At 34.2% G+C, this 22,663-nt stretch overlaps 1 protein-coding gene across 10 annotated transcripts in view; it reads left to right on the top strand.

The window, feature by feature from the left end:
- The window catches only part of STAG1 (stromal antigen 1), a 393,923-nt gene that overhangs the window by 113,265 nt on the left and 257,995 nt on the right, over positions 1-22,663 (top strand). For 8 of the 10 annotated variants that reach the window (XM_025449001.3, XM_035704782.2, XM_049099673.1 and 5 more), the window contains 2 exons: positions 4,192-4,302; positions 14,485-14,587. In XM_025449001.3, the coding sequence (XP_025304786.1) occupies positions 4,274-4,302; positions 14,485-14,587 (132 nt within the window). In that variant the 5' untranslated portion in view covers positions 4,192-4,273. Of the gene's footprint in view, positions 1-4,191; positions 4,303-13,314; positions 13,334-14,259; positions 14,406-14,484; positions 14,588-22,663 lie in introns of those variants that run through there. The other 2 variants (XM_049099674.1, XM_049099675.1) reach the window with 2 other exon arrangements.

Below are 22,663 nucleotides of genomic sequence, written 5' to 3'. Positions count from 1 at the left end.
AGGTATTATCTCATTGTCATTTTGATTTGTGTTTCCCTGATAATAAGTGACGTTGGACATCTTTTCATGTGCCTTTTGGCCCTTCTGTATGTCGTCTTTGGAGAAATGTTTCTTCATGTCTTCTGTTTATTTTGTTTAGATGCTAACCCTTTAACAGATACGTCACTTGCAGATATCTTCTCCCATTCAGTAAGATGTTTTTTAATCCTTCAGTGTGCAGAAACTTTTCCTTTTAATATAGGTCTAATAGTTTGTTTTTGCTTTTATTTCCCTTTTCTTAGGGAACATCTAGAAAAATGTTGCTTCAGCTAATGTCATAGAAATTATTTCCTGTCTGCTGTCCTAGGGTTTTTTTTTTTTTTTTTTTCTTTTAAATTTCAGATCTCACATCTGGGTACTTAATCTATTTGAGTTTGTTTCTTTGTATGATGTAAGAATGTGGTCCAGTTTCATTCTTAAGTATGTAGCTGTCCAATTTTCCCAAAACTGTAAATTATATCTTTATACATTGCATGTCTAGTAACATAGTTACATAATTATTGTGTGTGTGTGTGTGTGTGTGTGTGTGTGTGTATAAGTCTTAGAAGAAATAAAAATGTAAATTATAGGCTAAAAATTCAGTAATATTGGCTTCTGTATTTTCCTCTGTAGTTAATTTTTACCAGTGTTCTTTTTTCTTTAGATGGCTTCATGTTATTGCCTGTTTCTTTTTATTTTTCTGCGAAGGACTCCCTTTAGCAATTCTTGTAGGTTAGGTGAGGTCTAGCAACAAAGTTTCCTGAACTTTTGTTTTTCTAGGAATGTCTTCATTTTTTCCCTACTTATGAGGGATAGTTTGCTAGATATAGATTTTTTGTTTGGCAGATTTTTTCCAACACTTTAGGTCTGTCATCCAACTGCCTTCTAGTTTACAAGGTTTCTGATGAGAAATTGTCTGTTATTCTTACTGAAGATTAGTTGTATGTGATGAGTCATTTCTGTTTTACTTCTTTCAATGTTTTCTTATTGTCTTTACCTTTTATTATTTGATTGTAGTTTGTATCTGTGAATCTCTTTTGCATTTGTCCTACTTAGAGTTGACATTCTTGATTTTGCAGATTTCTATATTTGGTGAAAATTGGTAAGTTTTTCACCACTATCAGACAGTCTTTCAACTCCTCTTTCTTTATGTTCTTCTGGAAGTCTACCTTTCTTCTTCTGAAAGTCTCAGCCCGATATCTGTGCTTATTCAGAGATGGTTTCTGTCAACCTCTTCTTTCCTTGTTAATGGGCCATAATTCCTTTTCTTTGTATGTTTTGTGTTTGTTGTTGTTAAAAACTGGACCTTTTCAGTATTATAATATGATAATACTAGACACTAGATTATTTTTTTTCCCCAGGGTTTATTTCCTCTTGAGATCTGCAGCCATCTGCTTAGTGACTTTTTAAAAGTATTTTTTTTAATGACTGTACTCCGTGTCGTGTGTGGTAACTGAAATTTTGTGATTTCCATACTCAGCAGTTAACTTACTGATTTTTTAAGCCAGTAGGAGTCAAAAGGAAAAAAAAAAAACCAATCTTTTGGTGTTTGCTGAGTTATTCCCTCAAAGGTTAGCCATGCTGCTTACTTCTTTGCCCTAGTCTTCACCTTATGCTTGCACAGAGGCCCAGTGATTAGCTAGAGTTGCAAGCCTGTAGTACTCTCATATCTTGTGTTTATATATGCTTCTGTCCCTGGTATAGGTGATTAATGATTTAAAGCTTTTGAGCCCCATCATATCTTCCTTCTATCCTCTTTATTCTAAAGCTTTTCAGATTGTCTGCTGTTTTTCATACTCCCACTGTCTGTTGCCTCAGGCAGCTGCCTTGTAGTATATGTTTTCAGCTCCTTTGGAAAGATGACATCTGAGAAGCCCTTCAAAAGACACAACTATAATTTTTGGGAATAAGATCCATGTTGCTTTCTTTGCTACCATTAAGCTGAATCAGGAATTTGGTCTGTCATCCTTACGGGCACTGTTGATCTGGGGGAGGGGAGTTGGTAGATAAATACACAAAAATGTTACAGTGCTTTCTTTCCACACTTAGTAGGCTCTTTATTACGTACACTTTGTTATAGTCTTTATTAGATTTCAGATGTTGTCTGTAAAATTTGATTTTGTCAGTTTTGCAAACCTAAGACTTGCTTTACTGAGAGGCTGGTTATTGGAGCTTCTATTCTTCATTTTCCAGAACATCAATCCTTTCTTCCATTTTTGAAGATTAATTATCACTAAGTATATAAATCAGTATTTACTTTTTTTCTTTCAGCACTTGAAAGATGTTATTCCATTGACTTTCAGTTTATATAGTTTTCAAAAAGAGTCTCATGAAGTTCTTATCTTTGTTTTTCTATATGTGAGAGAATCTTTTTCTTTAGCTCTCTTTTTAATTGTCTCCTTAACTTCAGATTTTAGCAGTAAATATATTTCAGGATATTTATTCTAGTTGGGAATTCTCTGATTCCATTTGTGTTTTAATATCTTACATTATTTTTGAAAAGTTCTTCTCTATTAATCTCTTTTACTCTGTTTTTTTTCTCTCTTGGGATTCCAAACATATATATTTATTTTATTCTATTTGATACTGTATCATAGCTCATCTTGGATGCTGTGTTTTGTTCCACTTTCCCTCCCCTTTTTTTTTTTTTCTTTGATAGGCTTTATTTTTTTAGGGAAGTTTTATGTTCACAACAGGCTTGAACACGTGGTAGAGAGATTTCCCCTATACCCTAGTTCCTACATGCCTACAGCCTCCCTCACTTTCAAGTTTTCATACCAGAGTGGTACATCGGTTATAATCAGTGAACCTACATTGACATGTCATTATCATCTGAAGTTCATAGTTTACATTAGGGTACACTTTTCGCGTTGTATAGTCTATGGTTTTTAATAAAGGGGCATACAGAGAGGAGAGAGAAACCCAAGCAGACTCCATGCTTAGCGCAGAACCCAATGCAGGGCTTGATCCCAAGATCCCAGATTCATGACCTGAGCCAGAACTGAGAGTTGGACCCTTAACTGCCTAAGCCACCCAGGTGCCCCTAGGGGCAACTTTAAATAAAGCTGCTATAAACATCCTCGTGTACATTTTTGTGTAGACATAAGCTTTTAATTTATTTGGATAAATATCAAGGACTGTGTATGACAGTAGGTACTGATTGATCATATCATAGTCTGTATATTCTGTATTCATTTTACTTTAAAATATTTTTTTTTCAAAGGATTTAAGTAGACATTTTCTCTAAGAAGACATAAATGATCAATGGGTAGATGAAACGGTGTTTAACATTACTAATTATCAGCAAAATGCAATCAGAACCACAATGAAATACTACCTCATAATTGTTAGAATGTCTGTTATCAGAAAGTTAGGGATAAATGCTGGTGAGGTAGAGAAAACTGAACCTTTTACAGTGTTGGTGGGAATATAAACTAAGAAAGCTTCTATAGGAAATGGTATGGAGGTTTCTCAAACAATTAAAACTACCATGTGATCCAGCAGTCTTACTTTGAGTCCATTTCCAAAGAAAGTGAAATTATCATCCTGAAAACATGTCTGTATTCTCATGTTTATGACAACATTATAGTTGCCAAGTTACAGAAAATTTAAATGGTTATTGATGAATGAATAAATAAAAGCTGGTGCATATTTTATATACAATGGAATATTATTTCGTCTTACAGGAAATCTTGTCATTTGTGACAACATGGATGAACCTGGAGGACATTACACTAAGTGAAATAAGTCAGAGAAAGACAAATATCAAATGGCATCACTTACATAAGTCGAATTCATAGAAAGAGAGTAGAAAGTCTTTGCCAAGGGCTGGGGGTGTTTGAAATAGTAAGAGACTGGTTAAGGGGTAAAGCTTTCAGTTTCAGATGAATATGGTCTGAAGATCTAATGTGTAATGTGGTAATATACAGTTGATAACACTGAATTATATAATGGAAATTCGCTAAGAGAGTAGAATTTAAGTGTTTTCACAGTCAGAAAAGAAGGTATATATGTGAGGTGATGGATATATTAATTTGTTGGGTAAGCCCTTCACAATGTGTACGTGTATCAAATCATCACATATGCATTAAATATTGTACGGTTTTATTTATCAATTATATCTTAGTAAAGCTGGAAATAAAATAATTGTCTTTTTCTTTTTTTAATTAACAGGATTGACTTTGAGGTTATTTAAAAAGTTTTGAATTGTACAGCCTTGATTCTTTTGCTCCATTGTGGAAAGACCTCTTCAGCAATGATTACTTCAGAGTTACCAGTGTTACAGTAAGTATTACAGTTTTCATATGTTTTAAAAAATATGACATTTATGTATGAAATGCTTTCTTTAATAAGACCTATCAAATAGGTTCTCTGATATTTGACCAATATGCCTGAGATCAAACAGCTATTAGATTGTACAATTACCATATCTGTGCATGACCCTTGCTATTGTAATAGCAGTATTTTTGTGGTATTGAATAAAGAAGATGTTACTGTCCTTATCAGGAGTCTCCACACAATGACCCACGGACCAAATCTGGAATGCTGTCTGTTTTTTTTTTTTTCTTTGTTTTATAAATAAAGTGTTACCAATACAGAGCTACTCTCTTTCTTTTACAAATTCTTTGACTGCTTTTGTGCCAGAAGTTGTGATAGAGAGTGAATTGCCTGCAAAATGTAAATATTTTTTTGGACTGTTTATAGAAGTTTATTAACTCCTACATCATACTGTTTCTCTGACACATACTCTCCCACCTTCTTTTCCTTAGATTGATGATGTTGGGCCGTTCTGGTTGCATTGGCATTTCTGGTAGCATCTCATTAGATTTGTTGGAGTTCTAGGACAGATCTAGAATTGGGTTTTATTTTGTATTCATTGGGAAATTCAGTGTAGTAGCAGATACTTTTCCTTTTGTAGATTTCATCAAGATGCAAATTAGGAATCTGCATACTGTGATCTTCTATGAGAAAAATGGTTTAAATATAATGAAAATGATTTAACAGTTTATGTAATTATTTATATTTTTTTGTCCCAGTTCATTTATATACCTCTTTCCTAAGAGATCATAGGCACCTTTTTAATTGGTTACCTGGCCTTGTTTTTTTCCTCCAGGTATCTAAGACAAAGAAAAGCTGTCTAAATTTCTTTACCTGCTTGAAAAACTATCAGTACCTGGGACGCTTGGGTGGCTCAGCGCTTGAGCATCTGTCTTTGGCTCAGGGCATGATCCTGGGGTCGGGATCAAGTCCCACATTGGGCTCCTTGCTGGGAGCCTGCTTCTCCCTCTGTCTCTGCCTCCCTTTCTCTCTCTCTCTCTCTCTCTCTCTCTCTCTCTCTGTGTCTATCATGAATAAATAAATAAAATCTTTAAAGAAAAAAAAAAGAAAAAGTATCCATACCTATGTTTCTTTTTCCACCCAAATATAGGAGATAAAATTTAAGCCCTTTCTAATTAGTTAACTCACGTGTTTTAATACTCTCTAACTTGAAGAATTTTGGAGATCTCCACATAATATTTTCTTCTTCTTCTTTTTTTAATCTTTGTCCTACCTGCAGTCCTACTCTTACCTGGCTAGCTCACTAATCCTGTAGGTCTTAGCTGATGTGCCATGCCTCCAGTAAAGCTCCTCTTTCCCCTCAGAGTTGGGGTCGGTTTCCTAATGTTCTTTGCTTTTCTTCTAGCACTACACTTAACAGAATAACCCTAGTTTCTGCCTAAACTGCACTTTTTAATCTTATACCATTGAGTATTAGGTAGGCCCATTAGAAAATATGTCTTTAATTAAATATGGGACAGAGGTTGTATTTAAGTAAATACTGTATTTAAAGAGATGTATCAGCACAGTAGTATTTAACATCATTTTCTTGTGAATATAAACCTGTATTATGATTATGGATAGTGCGTAGTTGTGATCTGTTAGGTGGGTAAATGAACTTTGCTTTCAGTCTGTCAGTGGGAGATAGTACTCTTGGCCATGTTGAGATCTAGGGAACATTTATTGAGGGCATACAGTTCTTTGAGGATTTTGACAGATATTTTAGCAGCATATGTTATCTTGTTTAATCCAGCCGGCAATACTGTGTCTGCATTATAAGTGAACGGAGATGTATTTCTTTGTGTCTGTAAATGTTAGTTTCCTTCATTTGTAAAGTGAAGACAATAAATTCGAAATCAGTCTTGGGGTGCCTGGGTGGCTCAGTTGATCTCAGCTCTTGATCTCAGGGTTGTTAATTCAAGCCTCATTTTGGGCTCGATGCTGGACGTGGAGCCTACTTAAAGAAAAAGAAAAAGAAAAGAAATTGATGTCTACAGTGTCCTTAAAAACAAAAATATTCTGACTCAGTTCTTAATGTTTAGTTCAGTAATGGTTTTTATAAGTGGATCAAGAAAGGTAATTCCTGTGAGTGACCTTGTTATTTCTTGGCTTACTTAGATATTATTATCACTGATGAATTTGTCACCTTAGTGATGTTTTTACTATTAGGCATTGTGAAATATTATCAGTTACCACATATTTTTATATTTTCCTACATAGTATAGTACCTGAAAGTATGTTAGTTTCTGGGGAGAAAGAGCATGTAGTAGAGATTCAGTCTGTGGTGTTATGAAGCTTATATAAATAGGTATAAATGACATAATCATAAATATATAGATCTGCTATTGTGGGTGCTAGGAAGGTAAATTAGAGAATTTTTTGAAAAATTTCCATGTGCCTTGATTTAGCTACTGTTCTATGGAAAAGACAGTTGAGCTTAACTGAAGCAGATGAAAGGTTTGAGAAGAAGGGATCAGGGTATTAATTTTAGACTGAAGATATGGCATGTATAGAGATCCTGAGTTAGGAGAAACCATGGTATGTTTGAGAGACTGAAACAAAGCTCTTCTTTCTTTCTTTTCTTTCTTCAGGGTTGGGGATGGAGAGTGACATGAGATTAAGGCTTGTGAGTAGAGTGGGGCTGTATCATACAGGAACCTTCTTAAATGATATTAAGAATTTTGAGTTTTTCTTTTTAGGGACAGTAAGAAGTCACTTTAGGATTTTAAGCATGAAAGAGATGCATGGAGAGATTTAGAAAATCACTCCTAGGGTAGTATAATGATTATTTGGCAATAGTTGAAGCAAGGAGACCTATTAGGAGGAGGATATGTAGTATGCAAGCCAGTTATGTTGACAACTTGAACCGAAGTAATTACAGTGCAAATGGAGGGATGTAGACAGAATTTGAGAGTTTTAGGGAATAAAATTTATTTTTTTTATCTGATTCTTCAATTCTTTTAATTACTCTTTAGTAGTCTTATAAATGTGAACATTAGTCAGTAACAGGACCTTGTAGGTTTTTTGTGGCAGTAGGTCAAAGTTTGAATTTTTTTTTAAAAGGTTTTATTTATTTACTCATGAGAAACACACAGGGGCAGAGACATAGGCAGAGGGAGAAGCAGGTTCTCAGCAGGGACCCCAATGCGGAACGCAATCCCAGGACTCTGGGAGCATGACCTGAGCCAAAGGCAGACATTCAATTACTGAGCTACCCAGGCGCCCTGAAAATTTGAAATTTTCATCGAACATTCTGTGTCTGTTCTAGAGAGAAATTTGTTACTGTGTAATCAGAGTTACTGTACAAGGACAATTGTTTTAGCTCTGTAATAGTGTAAATCTAGAGACAGATGGGGGGGCATTTGCGTGGCTCAATCAGTTAAGTGTCTGCCTTCAGCTCAGAGCATGATTTCAGGGTGCCAGCACTGGGCTCCCTGCACAGCTGGGAGTCTGCTTCCCCTTTTGTGCTCTCTCTCCCTCTCTTGCTCGCTATTAAATAAATAAATAAAATCTTTAAAGTAAAATAAAGTTAGAGATAGTCTAAGTGCTCACTGATAGGGAAGTAATTAAATAAATTTCCTATGTATCATGGAGTACTATTCAGGAATTCTGTGTATTGGTATGGAAGATTCTTATTAATTAAAAAATTTAAAACTGAAATATAGTTAGAAGAAAGTAAAAACAATAAAATACAATATTTTGATATGTATTTATATATGCAAAAACATAAATAGGGCAGGGTAGTGCTCAGACTGTTAAAAATGTTATGCTGCAGGTTGGGATTCAGAGTTAGTTTGTGGTAATGTGAAACTCTTCCTTGTATTCTTATGTACTTGCTATTGCTTGAAATTAAAAAAAATTATATATGTGTTACATATTCTAATAAACATTCATACTAATTGGAATGTATTAGTAGTTGTTGGTAATAGCCATCACTTTTAAATTGGCGGCAGTTGGCAGAATTAGAAAATAAATTGTATCTTTTTCATATCAGTAAACTGTAGTGCTCAAGGATAAATTATTTCACTAACACATTACATATTATATGCTAGAACAAACCTGTTCTTATAGTTGCTTTGTGATTTAAAGTATCAAAAGCACTAGTAGATTTTGTCCACAAATGAGCAAAAGGAAAACAATATTTGCGGTCTAGTATTCTGTTATGGAGATAGAGAATTCAAGTTTACCTTGAGATCTAAGTGGACTGTGCCATCTCCTAGGTATGTGACTATGAACAAGATTATCACGTTTTCAGATCTTTCATTTGTTTATCTGTATTGATATAATAATGTTTTCTTACAAGGTTTTTGTGCATATTCTAGATATGCACTATAGATACAAGTAGCACACGGTATATCTTAACATAATCTATTTGGTCTATATTGAGGAAGAAAGTATGACTTGTTCTTTAGCAGAGATGAATAAGATGAACTAGATCAGAAATTGTTGACTGTTAGTGGCTCAGATTCCTGCTTTTATGAATATTATTGGACTGCAGCCGTGTCTATTCACTTACATATTAGGTAGGCTGTATTCAGGCTATGATGCTAGAGTTGAGTGGTAGAGAGATTTTCAGATCCCCAACCCCAATATATTTACGGTGTAACCCTGGACTAGATCAATATTATTTATAACTTTATTTTATCTTTTTAATAAGTTTTGTAAAAACTTTCAGTATAATGAATATACATTGTTATGGTAGTTTCAGGGTTAAGTGTAGTGATTCAATGCTTTTGTGAATCCTTGACTAAATTTTAAAAACCTACTTATTTTTACTGCTTATTTTTCTTACTCTTGCTCTATGGTATTTCTTTTCCATTCAGAGGGTCCCCTTTAATATTTTTTGTAAGACTGGTTTAGTAGTCATGAACTTCTTTAACATTTGTGTGTCTGGGAAACTCTTTCTTTCTCCTTTTATTCTGAACAATAGCCTTGCTGGATTGAGTATTCTTGCTTGTAGGTTTCTTTCTTTCAGCAGTTTGAATATATTATGCCACTCTCTGTTGGCCTGCAGAGTTTCTGCTGAAAAATCAGCTGATTGCCTTCTGGAGTTTTCCTTGTATGTGTTTTCCTTTCTCTTGCTACTCTTAAAAATTCATCACTACTTTTACCATTTTAATTACCCGGTGTCTTGGCATGTACCTCATTGGCTTGATTTTGTTGGGGGCTCTCTGTGTTTTCTGGATGTAGATTTCTGTTTCCTTCCCCATATTCAGGAAGTTTTCACCTATTATTTTTTCAAATGAATTTCACACCCCCTTTTCTCTCCATTTTTTTTTTCTGGGATCCCTATAATGCAAATGTTACTATACTTGTGTCACTGAATTCCTTAAGTCTGTTTTCATTATTTTTTTCTCTTGTTCAGCTTCATTGGTTTTCATTAGTCTGTCCTCCAAGTTGCTGATACATTCTTCTGCTTCCTCTAGTCTACGGTTTATGCCCTCTAGGGTATTTTAATTTAAATTATTGAGTTCTTCGTCTCTGTTTTGTTCTTTTTTATATTTTTTAATCTCTTTGTTAAAGCTTTCTCTGAGGTCCCCTACTCTTTTCTCAAGTCCAGTGAGTATCTTTATGACTATTACTTTAAATCCTCTCTCAGGTATATTACCTCCATTTCATTTAGTTCTCTAGCTGTGATTTTGCCCTGTTCTTTTATTTGGGACATATTCCTCTGTCTCATTTTTTCTCTCTGTGTCTGTTTCTCTGTTTCAGGAAAGTCAGCTACATCTCCTCCCATTGGAAGTAATGGCCTTATGAGTAAGAGGTCCTGTAGTTCCCTACAGTGCAGTGTCCCCTGTTCACTTGAACCTTTCATTTCAGGGGTGTCTTCTATGAGTGTCTTATGTATCTTGCTTTTGTGGTTGAGCCTCATTTGCTTTTATTTTAGTCCTCTGTAATGGCTCTTTTTGTCTATTCTGAGCACTGTTTGGTTCCTTTGTTATTAGTGGGCCTGTCTGGGTGTCCTTGGGACTGAGTTAGATCAGACCAGGCATTTGCCAGAGCTATAGTAGCACCATCCTGCAGGGCACTCTCCTTTTGCCCACCCATTTCATTGGTGGGGAGTATCTTGCCCATTGCCAGGCATGCAGTCAAACTGGCGTGTGTGGTTTTCTTCCCTGTGCCCCAGGCAGGAGTGACTTTGGGGTGTACTAGTCTATGTTGGAGGTGCTTGCACACTGCCATGCTTGTGGTACAGCTTTGGATAGTCTCCTGTGGAGTCGGGTTAGACGGGCAGTTCCACAGGAGAGCATGGAGGCAAGGACCCTATTAGCAAGCTAGATAATGTGTTTGTACCACATCTGTAGGTGTCCATGTATCTAGGATGAGATACATGGCAGCTGGTACCTGCCAGCTATTTTGTTCTTGAAGAAGTTTCCCAAAGATCCCTACCTCTCCAGCATATGCTCTGAGATTAGTAAACAAATTTCCTGCCCTTAACCCAAGTCATCTTTCAGACTGCTGCTTCTGTTATGTATTTCCCGGGCTGTTTGTTAATGCTGTTTTATGCTTTTTTCTTTTTAAGGCAGGGATTCTGTTTCCTCTTGTCCTCTAGCTCTCCCAGAGGCAGCCTGTTTATTTTTAAAGTTCCTGGTGTTAAGCTCCAGTGATTGTAAGGACTTGTAAAATTAAGCCACTCTGGTTTTTAAAGCCAAATGTTATGGTGATTAGTCTTCCTAGTGCAGGTCCTCCATCCATGGGGTGCCTGGGGTGCCTGGTGTGGTCTTACTTCTACTCTCTTGTTATCTGTGGCTTCTTGCCCTCCCATGGACAGTCCTGTGGGTCTGTTAAGCTCCCAACAAATCTCTGCCCTTCTACCCTCCTTGTGGCCTCTTCTCTACATTTACTTGTAGGGAGTCTGTTGTGACAGTCTTTTGATCATTTTCTGGGTTATATATGGTGTTGTGGGTGTTATCTCAGTGTATCGATGGGTTGGTGTGAGCCTAGGATCCTTCTACTCTACCATCTTCTTCAGAAATCTCAATCTTTTTTCAGTTTACAGTTTTAAACACCAGATCACCTTTGATGATTTGCAAGTAAGGAAGTATTGTTTTTTTATTTTTTTAAGATTTTTATTTTTAAGATTTTATTTTTTAAAAGATTTTATTTATTTATTCATGGAAGACACACAGAGAGTTAGAGGCAGAGACACAGGCTCCCCGCAAGGAGCCCAATGTGGGAGTCTATCCTGGGTCTCCAGGATCACACCCTGGGCTGAAGGCACCGCTAAACCCCTGAGCCACCCGGGCTGCCCAGTAAGGAAGTATTGTGATGTTAAGAATTTTACTGGCAATATGTCATGGTAGAATGCCTTGCATGAGGGAAATAGAAATAGATTAGTTGAGATTAATTCAGGAAGTGATGGCTATGGTAATAATCATGGAAAGAATTGTAGAATTATTATATTGAGGACAACTTGGGAGCACTTGTTAGCTAATGGCACAAGAGGAAGATTGATACATTTCTAGGTACATGAATAAGACAGGGTAATGGTGGCCATGATAAATATGCATAACAACTTAAAGTACAGTTGTGCATTAACTAAATAAATCAGTTAATTGTATTGCCATGAGCAGACAGCTAGAAATAAATTAGTGTTGGAGTTAACTTCATTTGTGATATTTGGAGAATTTGATGTGGTATGCAAAGAAGAGTGCTTGCTACACATGATTTAAAAATATTGAATTATAGATGATCAGGTCTATTTTCAAAAATCTTTTGATTAAAATTTAATTTAATAAATATATAGTATAATTAGTTTCAGGGGTAGAATTTAGTGATTCATCAGTTGTATATAACACCCACTGCTCATTCCATCAAGTGCCCTCCTTAATGCCCATCACTCAGTTACCCCATCCTCCTACCCATTTCCCTTCCAGCAACCCTGTTTGTTTCCTAGAATCAAGAGTCTTTTATTGTTTGTCTCTCATTCTGTTTTTATATCTTATTTTTCCTTCCCCTCTCTGTTTTGTTTCTTAAATTCCACATATGAGTGAGATCATATGGTATTTGCCTTTCTCTGACTGACTTGTTTTGCTTTGCATTAATACCCTCTGGTTCTATCCACCTTTTTGCAAATGGCATGATTTCATTCTTTTTTATAATTAAGTAATATTCTATAGTGTGTGTGCGTGTGTGTGTGTGTGTGCGTGTACACACGCACACCACATCTTCTTTTCCATTCATCTGTTGGTGGACATCTGGGCTCTTTCCATATTTTGGCTATTGTGAACATTGCAGCTATAAACATTGGGTTGCATGTGCCCCAGCAAGGATACTATTTTAGTATCCTTTTGGTAAATACCTTGTAGTGCAATTGCTGGGTTGTAGGGTAGTTATATTTTTAAGTTTTTGAGGAACCTCCATACTGTTTTCCAAAGTGGCTGCACCAGTTTGTATTCCCACCAACAGTGTAAGAGGGTTTCCCTTTCTCCGCATCCTCACCAACGTTTGTTGTTTCCTGAGTTGTTAATTATAGCCATTCTGACTGGTGTGAGGTGGCATCTCATTAGTTTTGATTTGTATTTTCCTGATGCTGAGTAATGTTGAGTGTTTGTTCATGTGTCTATTAGCCCTTTGTCTGTCTATGGAGAAATGGGTGAAAAGGTCTATTGATAATGTTGAAGTTATAGAAGCTATGCATCAAGTGGATTAGATCTTCCAGAGAGTATGGTATAAAGGGAGGAGTGGCAGACATTAAAGAATTGAGCTTTAGGCAATTGACACAAAGAGGAAATGGAACTGAGAGCTTTCAGTGAAGCAGATGGAGAAATAGTAAGTTGTGTGTCATATTCCCCTTTGCTGTGTTCTCATTTTTGTATTTGCAATTTTAATGCAGATTCTTTATACTGTTAGTAACAAGATTTAGAGAAGAAGTTGTTCATACTATTTATATCTTTTCAGTGATGTGGTGGAGCCAACCTGTACTGTCCTGGGGAGCTGAATATTAAATTTCCAGGAATTTTGTGACCCAGTTAAATTAACCTTGTCATTATAAAAAGTTAAGTTTTATATACTTAAAATTAAATAAATCATATTAAAAATAAAAGTAATAAATTCTCAAAACTCACCACTTTATCATTAGTTTACATGTTACTGTTTTCTATGCTCTTGAATATTTTATTTACATCTATTATATCTATATGGTAAAAATACTTTTTAGTGGTGTACTACTGTTTATTACTTCTCAACTCTGTTGATAGCCCTTTGGTAGTTTGAAATTATGGTAGGAGTATTTACATTATGAAAATCAGCAAACAAAAAAAAAAAAAAAAAGAAAATCAGCAAACACTACAGATTAGGGCTTAATTTATTGTTTTTTCATTTGTCTATAGACTTAAAGTGATGACATTATTGTTAATATTGTAGATTAAAGGTATATCACATTTATAGCCATTACAGTATAATAACACACATAGTTAAGAATTGTATTTCCAGTATTTTGAGAACTGTTACTGATTAAGTAAGAAATTGCCCAGGCATTGACTAATGAGTGAAGCTCTCAAAAAAGTCTGTCATTCCATGTATTCCTGTTCATTAAGTGAACATAAATATCAATGATTTTTCATGTCAGAACTGTGTGTGTTCATTGGTTTCAACCAAACATTAAGTATGGATACAAGAGTGACAAATTATAATTTTATATTAATCGATTAGTTAGATGGAATTTACAATAAGAATACTGTACATTTTTAAATTGTCAGTACATTGTTATATATCCTTTATATCAGTAACATTTCTCATCATGTATGTGCATATTTTTTTGAAGAGCCGGTTGTTAAACTGTTACTAGTACTCTATTGACTTTCATTTTATAAAATGAATAATATTCTTCCTAAGACTTCATTTTTTTGTATTGATAAATTCATCTTTTACAACTGAATTTTCATTTATATTTTGTGTAGCAGCTGCCATTTCCACAATCATTTCTTTCTCTTTGTTTCTCTGTCAATTTGAGGATTCTTGTCACTCATTGTTATGTGATACAGGCAGGAAGGATAACATTTTCAGTTTCCAGGATTTTTTTCTGGAAGTGGAAGAAAAAACCCTTTTTAACAGCCATGTTCCAGGAGGTAAGGAAAATAGTAGAACAAAACTGCATTGTTTGTATGAATTAATTTGTTCGCTAAAATAATATATCACATTTTCTAGGGATTCAACTAATGAAACTACTGCCCATTCTGATGCTGGCAGCGAACTTGAAGAGACAGAGATCAAAGGAAAAAGAAAAAGGGGTCGTCCTGGTCGGCCTCCAGTATGTATTATACTTGTCTTTGTTCTTGTAATGTTTACTGAGTAAAGGGGCTTCATATAAGCTGCTTGTTAATTCTAGTTCTGTTAATACTTTTAAAAAATTTTGGTGGCTTATTAGAAATTCTTGAAAACTTTTGTTTTATGAATTGGATTGACAGTGATCAGAAAAAGGAGCTTGATTTTCATCTTTTTTGCTCTCCATGCTGCACTTGTAAATAAATTGCCATCCATGTAAAGACATGGAGAAGATGATTAATATGAAATGAGATGTAGTTAATTATGACTTCCCTGATTTTTAAAGGGAATTGTTGCTTTCTTGTGAGCTCCTAAGCATGCATTTTGGTAGTATTAGTTTGGGATTTGGGCCTAGTGTCAGAATATATTCTCATTGATACATGATGGAGAAGTTAAGAAGAATTCTGGATATCCTTATTCTAGAGGGGTATCTTTATATATTTTTGTGTACACCAGTCATTATTCAGTTTAAGGTAGCATAAGCTCTCAGAGACAGTATCACTCACCATGTCAAGGGTTAAGGTTTATATTATTCTACACTCATTTTTATGATATGATTTGGTATTAGCAATTTTTTTTCTATTTTGTGAATATTCTTTTGGAAAGTTTCAGTCTCCTTTTGTGAAAGGCACGATATTATAATGAACTCTCTGTATAATCATTACCCAGCTATAACAGCCATCAAGTCATTGCTAATCTTGTTTCATTTCTCCATCCCTTATTTCCTTCCCATTTTATTTTCAAGGTCATCATCATTCCACCTGTAAAAATTTCAGAATGCATTTCTAAAAGACACATGCTTGCCTTTTCTTTTAAAAACTTTTATTATTGAAGTATAGTTGACATAAAATGTTTTGTTAGTTTCAGGTTCACAACATTGTGATTTGACTATTCAGTATATGATGCAGTGCTCACCGTGATAAGTATAATTACTACCTGTCACCATACAGTGTTAGTACAATATTTTTTTTTAAAAAGATTTTATTTATTCATGAGAGACACAGAGAGGCAGAGATAGGCAGAGGGAGAAGCAGGCTCCCTGCAGGGACCCTGATGCGGAACTCGATCTCTGTACTCTCGGATCACACCCTGAGCCAAAGGCAGATGCTCACCCGCTGAGCCACCCAAGTGTCCCATGTTAGTATAATATTATTGACTATATTCCCTATGCTGTATTTTTTAATACTTGTTACTAATTTAGTTTCTAAGTGGAAATTTGTACCCCTTAATCTCTTGTACTTATTTTGCTCCTCGAACCCCTCCCCACCCCTTCCCCTGCCCCTCTGGCAACCACTACTTTGTTCCCTGTATTTATGAATCTGTTTCTTTCTTTCTTTTTTTCTTTTTTTTTTTTTTTAGGTTTCACATATAAGTGAAATCATATGGTATTTGTTTTCCTCCATCTAACATATTTTGCTTAGCATAATACCCTATAGGTCAATCATGTATGAATGTCCATCCATTTGCCATACTGATAGAAAGATTTCAGTTTTCTTTATGGCTGAATAATATTTGTGTGTGTGTGTGTGTGTGTGTGTATCATCTTTTTTAATCGATTCATCTATCAGTGGACAATTTAGATTTTTTCTGTATCTTAGCTTTTTAAATAATGCTCCAATGAACATAGGGGTACATATATCTTTTTGAATTATTCTTTTTGTTTGCTTTGGGTAAATACCCAGTAGTGGAGGAAATACTAGGTCATATGGCATTTCTATTTCTAATTTTTTTAGGAATCTCTGTAATGGTTTTCATAGTAGCTATGCCAATTACATTCCCACTAATGGTACATGAAAGTTCCCTTTCTCCACATCCTTGCTAGCACTTGTTGTTTCTTTTTTTTTTTTCGATACTAGACATTCTAACTGTTGTGATATGTTATTGTGGTTTTGATTTGCATTTCCTTGATGATTATTAATGTTCAGCATCTTTTCATGGGTCTGTTGGTCATCTGTATGTTTTCTTAGGAAAAATGTCTATTTAGTTCCTCTGCCCAAGGCTTGATTTATTTTTATTTAACAATACATATCATTATCATATCTCAAAATAAAAACATTGTATAAACATCATCAAATTAACTACTTTAAAGTTTATAATTATTTCATAAATGTTACTATTTTTAAAGTATAGTTTGTTGATTTGAATTATGATGCAAATAAAATCTACTTGTTGGAATTGATTGTCATATTAACCAGTTATTATAAATATGTCCTTGTGACTTAAGACTTTTTTGTGTATTATTGGTATTCTATCCATGTTTCTTTGCTTCAGTTTTTAATTAGCTTCAATGAATCTTCATAACCTTTAATTTTCTAGCATAATCTTAGTTTTTAAAAAAGTTGGAGGGATGACTTCTACCATTTTCTCCACTCTTATATTCCACCTTTATTTAAAAGGAAAAAAAATGTAGAGGAAAAGACATACACTAAAGTTAGTCTTTATAATACTTCTCAATTTTGTTAGAATATTTGGTGGTAGAATTCCTTATGAAGCATTTTGGGAAAAGTTCAAGAGCTCTACACTTAGACACTGATCTAGTTCCCCTTACTATTTCTCAGGCTATAGGCAAGTTACATTGTTTTCACTAGGATTCAAATGAGTTAAAGGTGCAAATTGTAAATAAGACTAAACTTGCTTGAAGGTTGGAGAATGAACTGCCTATATGATTGCTTACTTGAATTTGTTTTCCTTCAGTTGAAATTCTTTATAAGACTCCAATTAAGTGCTTCCTTCTTCAAAAACTTTTTTTTTTTTTCCTGAAGAGAATTTATCATCCCTTCAGCAGGCTGTTGTGTTATTCTTTAGAACTTGGCTAATTTTGATATGTGTATAGCTGCATTCGTATAATATTTTTGTTTTCCTTGTTGAGAAGTATGCATATTCAAACTGAGCTCTTTTGTGGTTAAAATATGATTTAATTGTACTAAAATTGCTACTCCGTAATCTAGTAGGTAAATAGTACATGTTCATCCCATGTTAATAAAATTGAAAATGAGTTTACCAGGATAGGATAGTGCATTCCAGAGACTTGTGTTAGATTTTAGTCCATATCTTCACACTCATTAGTTCACATTGGTATCTATACTCACATCCACTTGACTTAAGCCTGTTTGTTGACCATGGAAAGAACACAACTTCCTGAATTTCTCCTCTGGCTTTGCAGTAACCTGATGGTATTTATGTCATTTAATTGTAACATCAGTATAATGACATAGTCTAATGTGCAGTTTACAAAATAGAAAACAAAAGTATGAAGTACTAATCCGCCTAGGGTCACATACAGTATTTAAGTGGCAAAGCTAGGTTTTGAACTTGCATTTTAAACTCCCAAAGTCTATCGAGAATGCCAAAGTGCCAAACTATTTTATATTGAGAGATTTTATATTTTATGTTGAGAGATTTTATATTTTCTATTTCATATTGAGAGATGTAATTGTCAGAGTGATCAGGTTTGACATATGCTCCAGTACCTGTTCTGAAGGTTGCTTGGACATTTTCAGTCAGCTGGCTCCATTTTGGACAATTCTAAGTTGTGATTGATACATACTTTGTGCTGTTTTAATATTTATATTTTTAAAGAAGACTTCATGATCTCTAGTTTTGTTTACTCAGCCATATGAAAACAAATAGTATAAGGACTTTCTGTTATGGGTAGTATTCTTTTCATTTCTAAATTCTTACAAGGCATCTCATTGTTGGTATTTCTTTTTGGTATAATATTTCAGAGACCTTGTTTGTTATTAAAACACTTATATTTTGTAGTTGTCCTAATCAGTACTTTTTATTGTAACTCTCTAGCCAATTGATTAACAATCTCTAAACAAACCCTATATCGTGTTTATACTGACACTATGATTGTATTAACAAATAATAGTATCATTTTCTTTGTCTACACACACTACTCGCTTGGTGATGATATCTAGTCTCATGACTTTAAATACCACGTCTAAGTTTATGTTAGTAAGATTTATATCTCCAGGCTGGACTCTACTCTGGACTCCAAAGTCATTAACATGTCTGTTGAGTTTCTTTCTTTAGATAGTTAATGGGGCCATGATGTTTAAAAAATCAAACTGCTAAGCTGTCTATCCCCTGCCCACCTCTTTTGTATAATGGCAACTTCAACCCTCCCTGTTGCTCAGGCTTTAAACCTGTGGTCATTTTTGACTCTTTCTCACCTGTATTCGGTATATCAGCAAATGCTGTCTAATCAATTTTCAGATTGTGTCTTTTTTTTTTTTTTTTTTTTTTTTTTACTGAAAAACTGATTTAAGACACTGTCAGATACTTTTGCTCAAATCTGTCAGGATTGTTCCTTGTCTTAGGACGTGTCTCATCTTCCTATTGACATCTCCCCTAAAAGTGGTATTTAAAATTGCAAATCCTCACTCCTACCCAAGGAGACTTATACACATGGAAGAAGGTGATTGTATGTATGTGTGTGTTTTTTTCCCTCTTTCCACAATACTTGATTTCCATCTAATGTAGTATACATTTAACTTATGTACTGTCTGTCTCCCCCCTACTAGAAGATAAGCTTCATGAAGATAGGGACTGAAGATAGGGATTTTTATCTGGTTTGTGGAGTGCTGTGTAGTAGTGTATGACTTTCATTAGGTGTTCATTAAATACATGAATGGTGTTTAATTTTGTCAAATTGTCACTCTTTTTTCCTGGTGTTTAAAATTCTTTTATTTTGAAATAATTTCAGATACAGAAAATTTGTAAGAATTCTGCAAAGAATTTCTATGCAGATTCTTCACACAGATTTTCCACATGTTAGCATCTTGCGATGTTTATTTTTATCATTTTCTCTATATATGTACATATATATGTAAATATATATTTTTATATATGTAAACCTGTATAGTAGCCCTCCCCCCTTATCTACAAGGGACTCCTGATGGATACCTGAAATTGCAGATGGGAACAAACTTTATATATACTATTTTTACCCTCTATATACATACTTATGATAAAGTTTAATTTTATTTATTTAGTTATTGAGAGAGATCATGTGTGCATGCAATTGGGGACGAGGGGCAGAGGGAGAGGCAGAATTGCATGCAGGCTCCATGCTCAGCACAGAGCCTTATGCGGGGCTCAGTCTCACGACCCTGTGATCATGACCTGAGCTGAAATCAAGAGTTGAATTGCTTAATCGACTGAGCCACCCAGGTGCCCCAGTAAAGTTTAATTTACAAGTTACACATATTAAGAGATTAACAACAAGAACTAAGAACAATTAAAACTGTATACTGTAATAAAAATTACATGAATGTGGTGTCTCTCACATATCTGATTGTTATGTAGTCACCCTTCTTGTGATGATGTGAGATGAGAATACGCTTATATGATGAGATAACATGAGGTGAATGATGTAGGCATTGTGTCATAGTGTCACTCTACTATTGATCTTCTAATGATAACTCAGAAGGAGGATCACCTGCTTCTGGACTGTGGTTGACTATAAGTAACTCAAACTGAGGAAGGTGAACCTGTGGATAAAGAGGTCTATTATATTATTTATCCATTATTACTTTTAAACTGTTTGAGAGGAACATACATGGTACTTTACTCCCAATGCTTTAGTATGAATTTCCTTAAAATCAAGGATATTCTCTTACACAATCACAGCACAATTATGAAAATAATATTGATATAATACTGTTATCTGTATCCTTCTTTCCACTTTTGCCAGTTGTCCTAGTAATTCCCTAAGCAAAGGAAAAAAAATGGTTTCCCTTTGGGTCAGAATTCAGTCCAGAATTTCATTTGTCATGTAAGTGAACTCATCTGCAAACTAACCTATCTTGAGTCTCTAGTTTAAAGGTTTATTAAGGATTTTGTTTTCTTTGTTCTATTTAAATGAAAACTGAACTTCTATTCCCAGAATTATTTAACTTTTATATTTGCCTTGGCTGAAATGGAAAGTTAAATCAAAAGATACAATTTTTATTTTAATTTATATATATTCATACCCATAGAAGATGGAGAATACACATGAAAATATTAACAAGCATTGGAAGAACAGGTAAATTTGTGAGAGTTGGATCTCCTAAATTCCTTGATACTTTTATGTAGAATATTGTGAATTTCCTGACGTTTAATATTTTATATAATTTTTAAAGGCTTTATGTACTTTGTACCACATTAATTAATCCCTTATTATTGAACATTTATGTTAAAAATTCTTCATTAATCTAAACCATACTGGCATAAACTATCACAAATAAATTTTCCATACTGACACAAACTATTTCCCAAATTTTGCTATAGATCCATTGATCTTTTTTTAAATCCTAAATTCTTAAAAGTGGAGTTGGTCAGCCAGAAAGGTATGCCATGTTTTGAAAGCTTTGGAGGTGTATTGCTGGTTTGCCTTTCACACAGCAAAATACATAGCATTGCCCATCTACTGTTGATTATACTAATTATTAAAAATGTGCTTATTTTTAAGTGATGTAAATTTTAACAATATGTTTTGAAATATTGATCGTTGTTTCTTTTTTGAATTGCCCATTTATCATTTTCTATAGCACTTTCCTATTTTTATGTTTCTAAAACCAGTAATCTCATTATAAAATGATTTTTTTGTAACTTAAGCCTACACACTTTTCTGATCACTTTTTGAAATGTATTCATCATTTGGACTTCTATCTCCTTTCTCAAACCAACTTTGTTTCCTATTTTATTATTAATTTTTCATTTAATATTCTATAGACTAATTTTTAGTTTGGAGTTCCTTAATTTAGTTAAAGCATAGCATAATTCTTCCAGGAACTCACAATTAAAATGTGAATCACCATTCAGTTTCCTCATCCCACATTCCATTCCCTCCCTTCTGTATCTAATTAGATCCGATTTGGTAAATTTTTATTTCACAGTGTCTTCTACATCTGTCTCTTCTTTTACATTCCCCAATTTCCTTTTTTTAGGTTTCACTTTATAGGGAGTTTGAACTGTTAACTTCCTGCCTTTAGTCTTTTCCCTTTTTTATTACATTAAAAAAAATAGTGCCAAGTTGACTTTTTTATTTAACTTGTTCAGATAATAAGAAGTGCTTTTTTGTTGTGAGTTATGGTCTTCTATTTTGCCTTACAACCTAATATTTTATTGTGTTTCCTTATTTATAAACTTTCATTCAATCAGATACATTTCTTTACCCTTCTCTATGTGTGGGTGTCTTGTGCTTCATGGTGTTTTTCCTTTCTAGAAACCTTGTTTCCTGAATTCTATTTATGGTAATCATACCAATTTTACTAATCCATTAAGTTCCAACTGGCAGCTCATCTCTTCTGTGAAACTTTCTCTGGTTATCTGTTACTGGAAATTCTCTGTCTGTTCATAGAACACTTGGAGCACTTACCTTAAATCAAATTTCTATGCCAAATATTTTTTATAGACTGTAGTGTACAGTTGCAGTATTATGTTGCAGTTATTTGTGTTCCTGGTTGTTAAAAAATAATTTTTATGTAATGATTTTGTATTAAGTTATTCCAAGTATGTTTATATACACGATTGTGAAAGGATCGGTGTTACTGCACATTCAGAGCACAGAGTACAGATAAATTCAGGTAAGGCACCAAACTAAAAAACAATATTGGTAAATCTGTGTCTCTTAAAGTTTCTAGAAAAGTCATTGCATATTCAGAGTGCAGTTCATTTTATACAAAGCTGTTGCGATAGCGTAGTTTAGGGTTGTTAATTTTCCTGCACAGCAGTGCTAACTTAAAACAGTTTACCAGAAGTATAGATACACATTTAAATTAAGTAACAGACACTTTTTCATAAAGCATTTGTTCTAAACTCTGACATTTGATTACATCATTTTCGCAAAGATGCAGTGAAGAGTGTGTAGCTTAATGATTTCATGAGCATATTTTCTGTGAAAGTCATTACTTAATAGTTTTAGGCAGGCTTTATTTTGGGTAGTTTTGTTTTCCTACATGTAATTATTTATTAGCATCCCACTCCCCACCCTCCACCCCCCGCCCCGTGTCCTTTGAATTAGCTCCAGCAATGAACACATGACTCTAGGTTTCTTTGGTAGTAACCCTAT

This window comes from Canis lupus, chromosome 23 (assembly GCF_003254725.2).
Source record: "Canis lupus dingo isolate Sandy chromosome 23, ASM325472v2, whole genome shotgun sequence".
In the NCBI taxonomy this organism is placed as follows: domain Eukaryota; kingdom Metazoa; phylum Chordata; class Mammalia; order Carnivora; family Canidae; genus Canis; species Canis lupus.
This window is presented reverse-complemented; position numbering and strand designations above follow the sequence as displayed.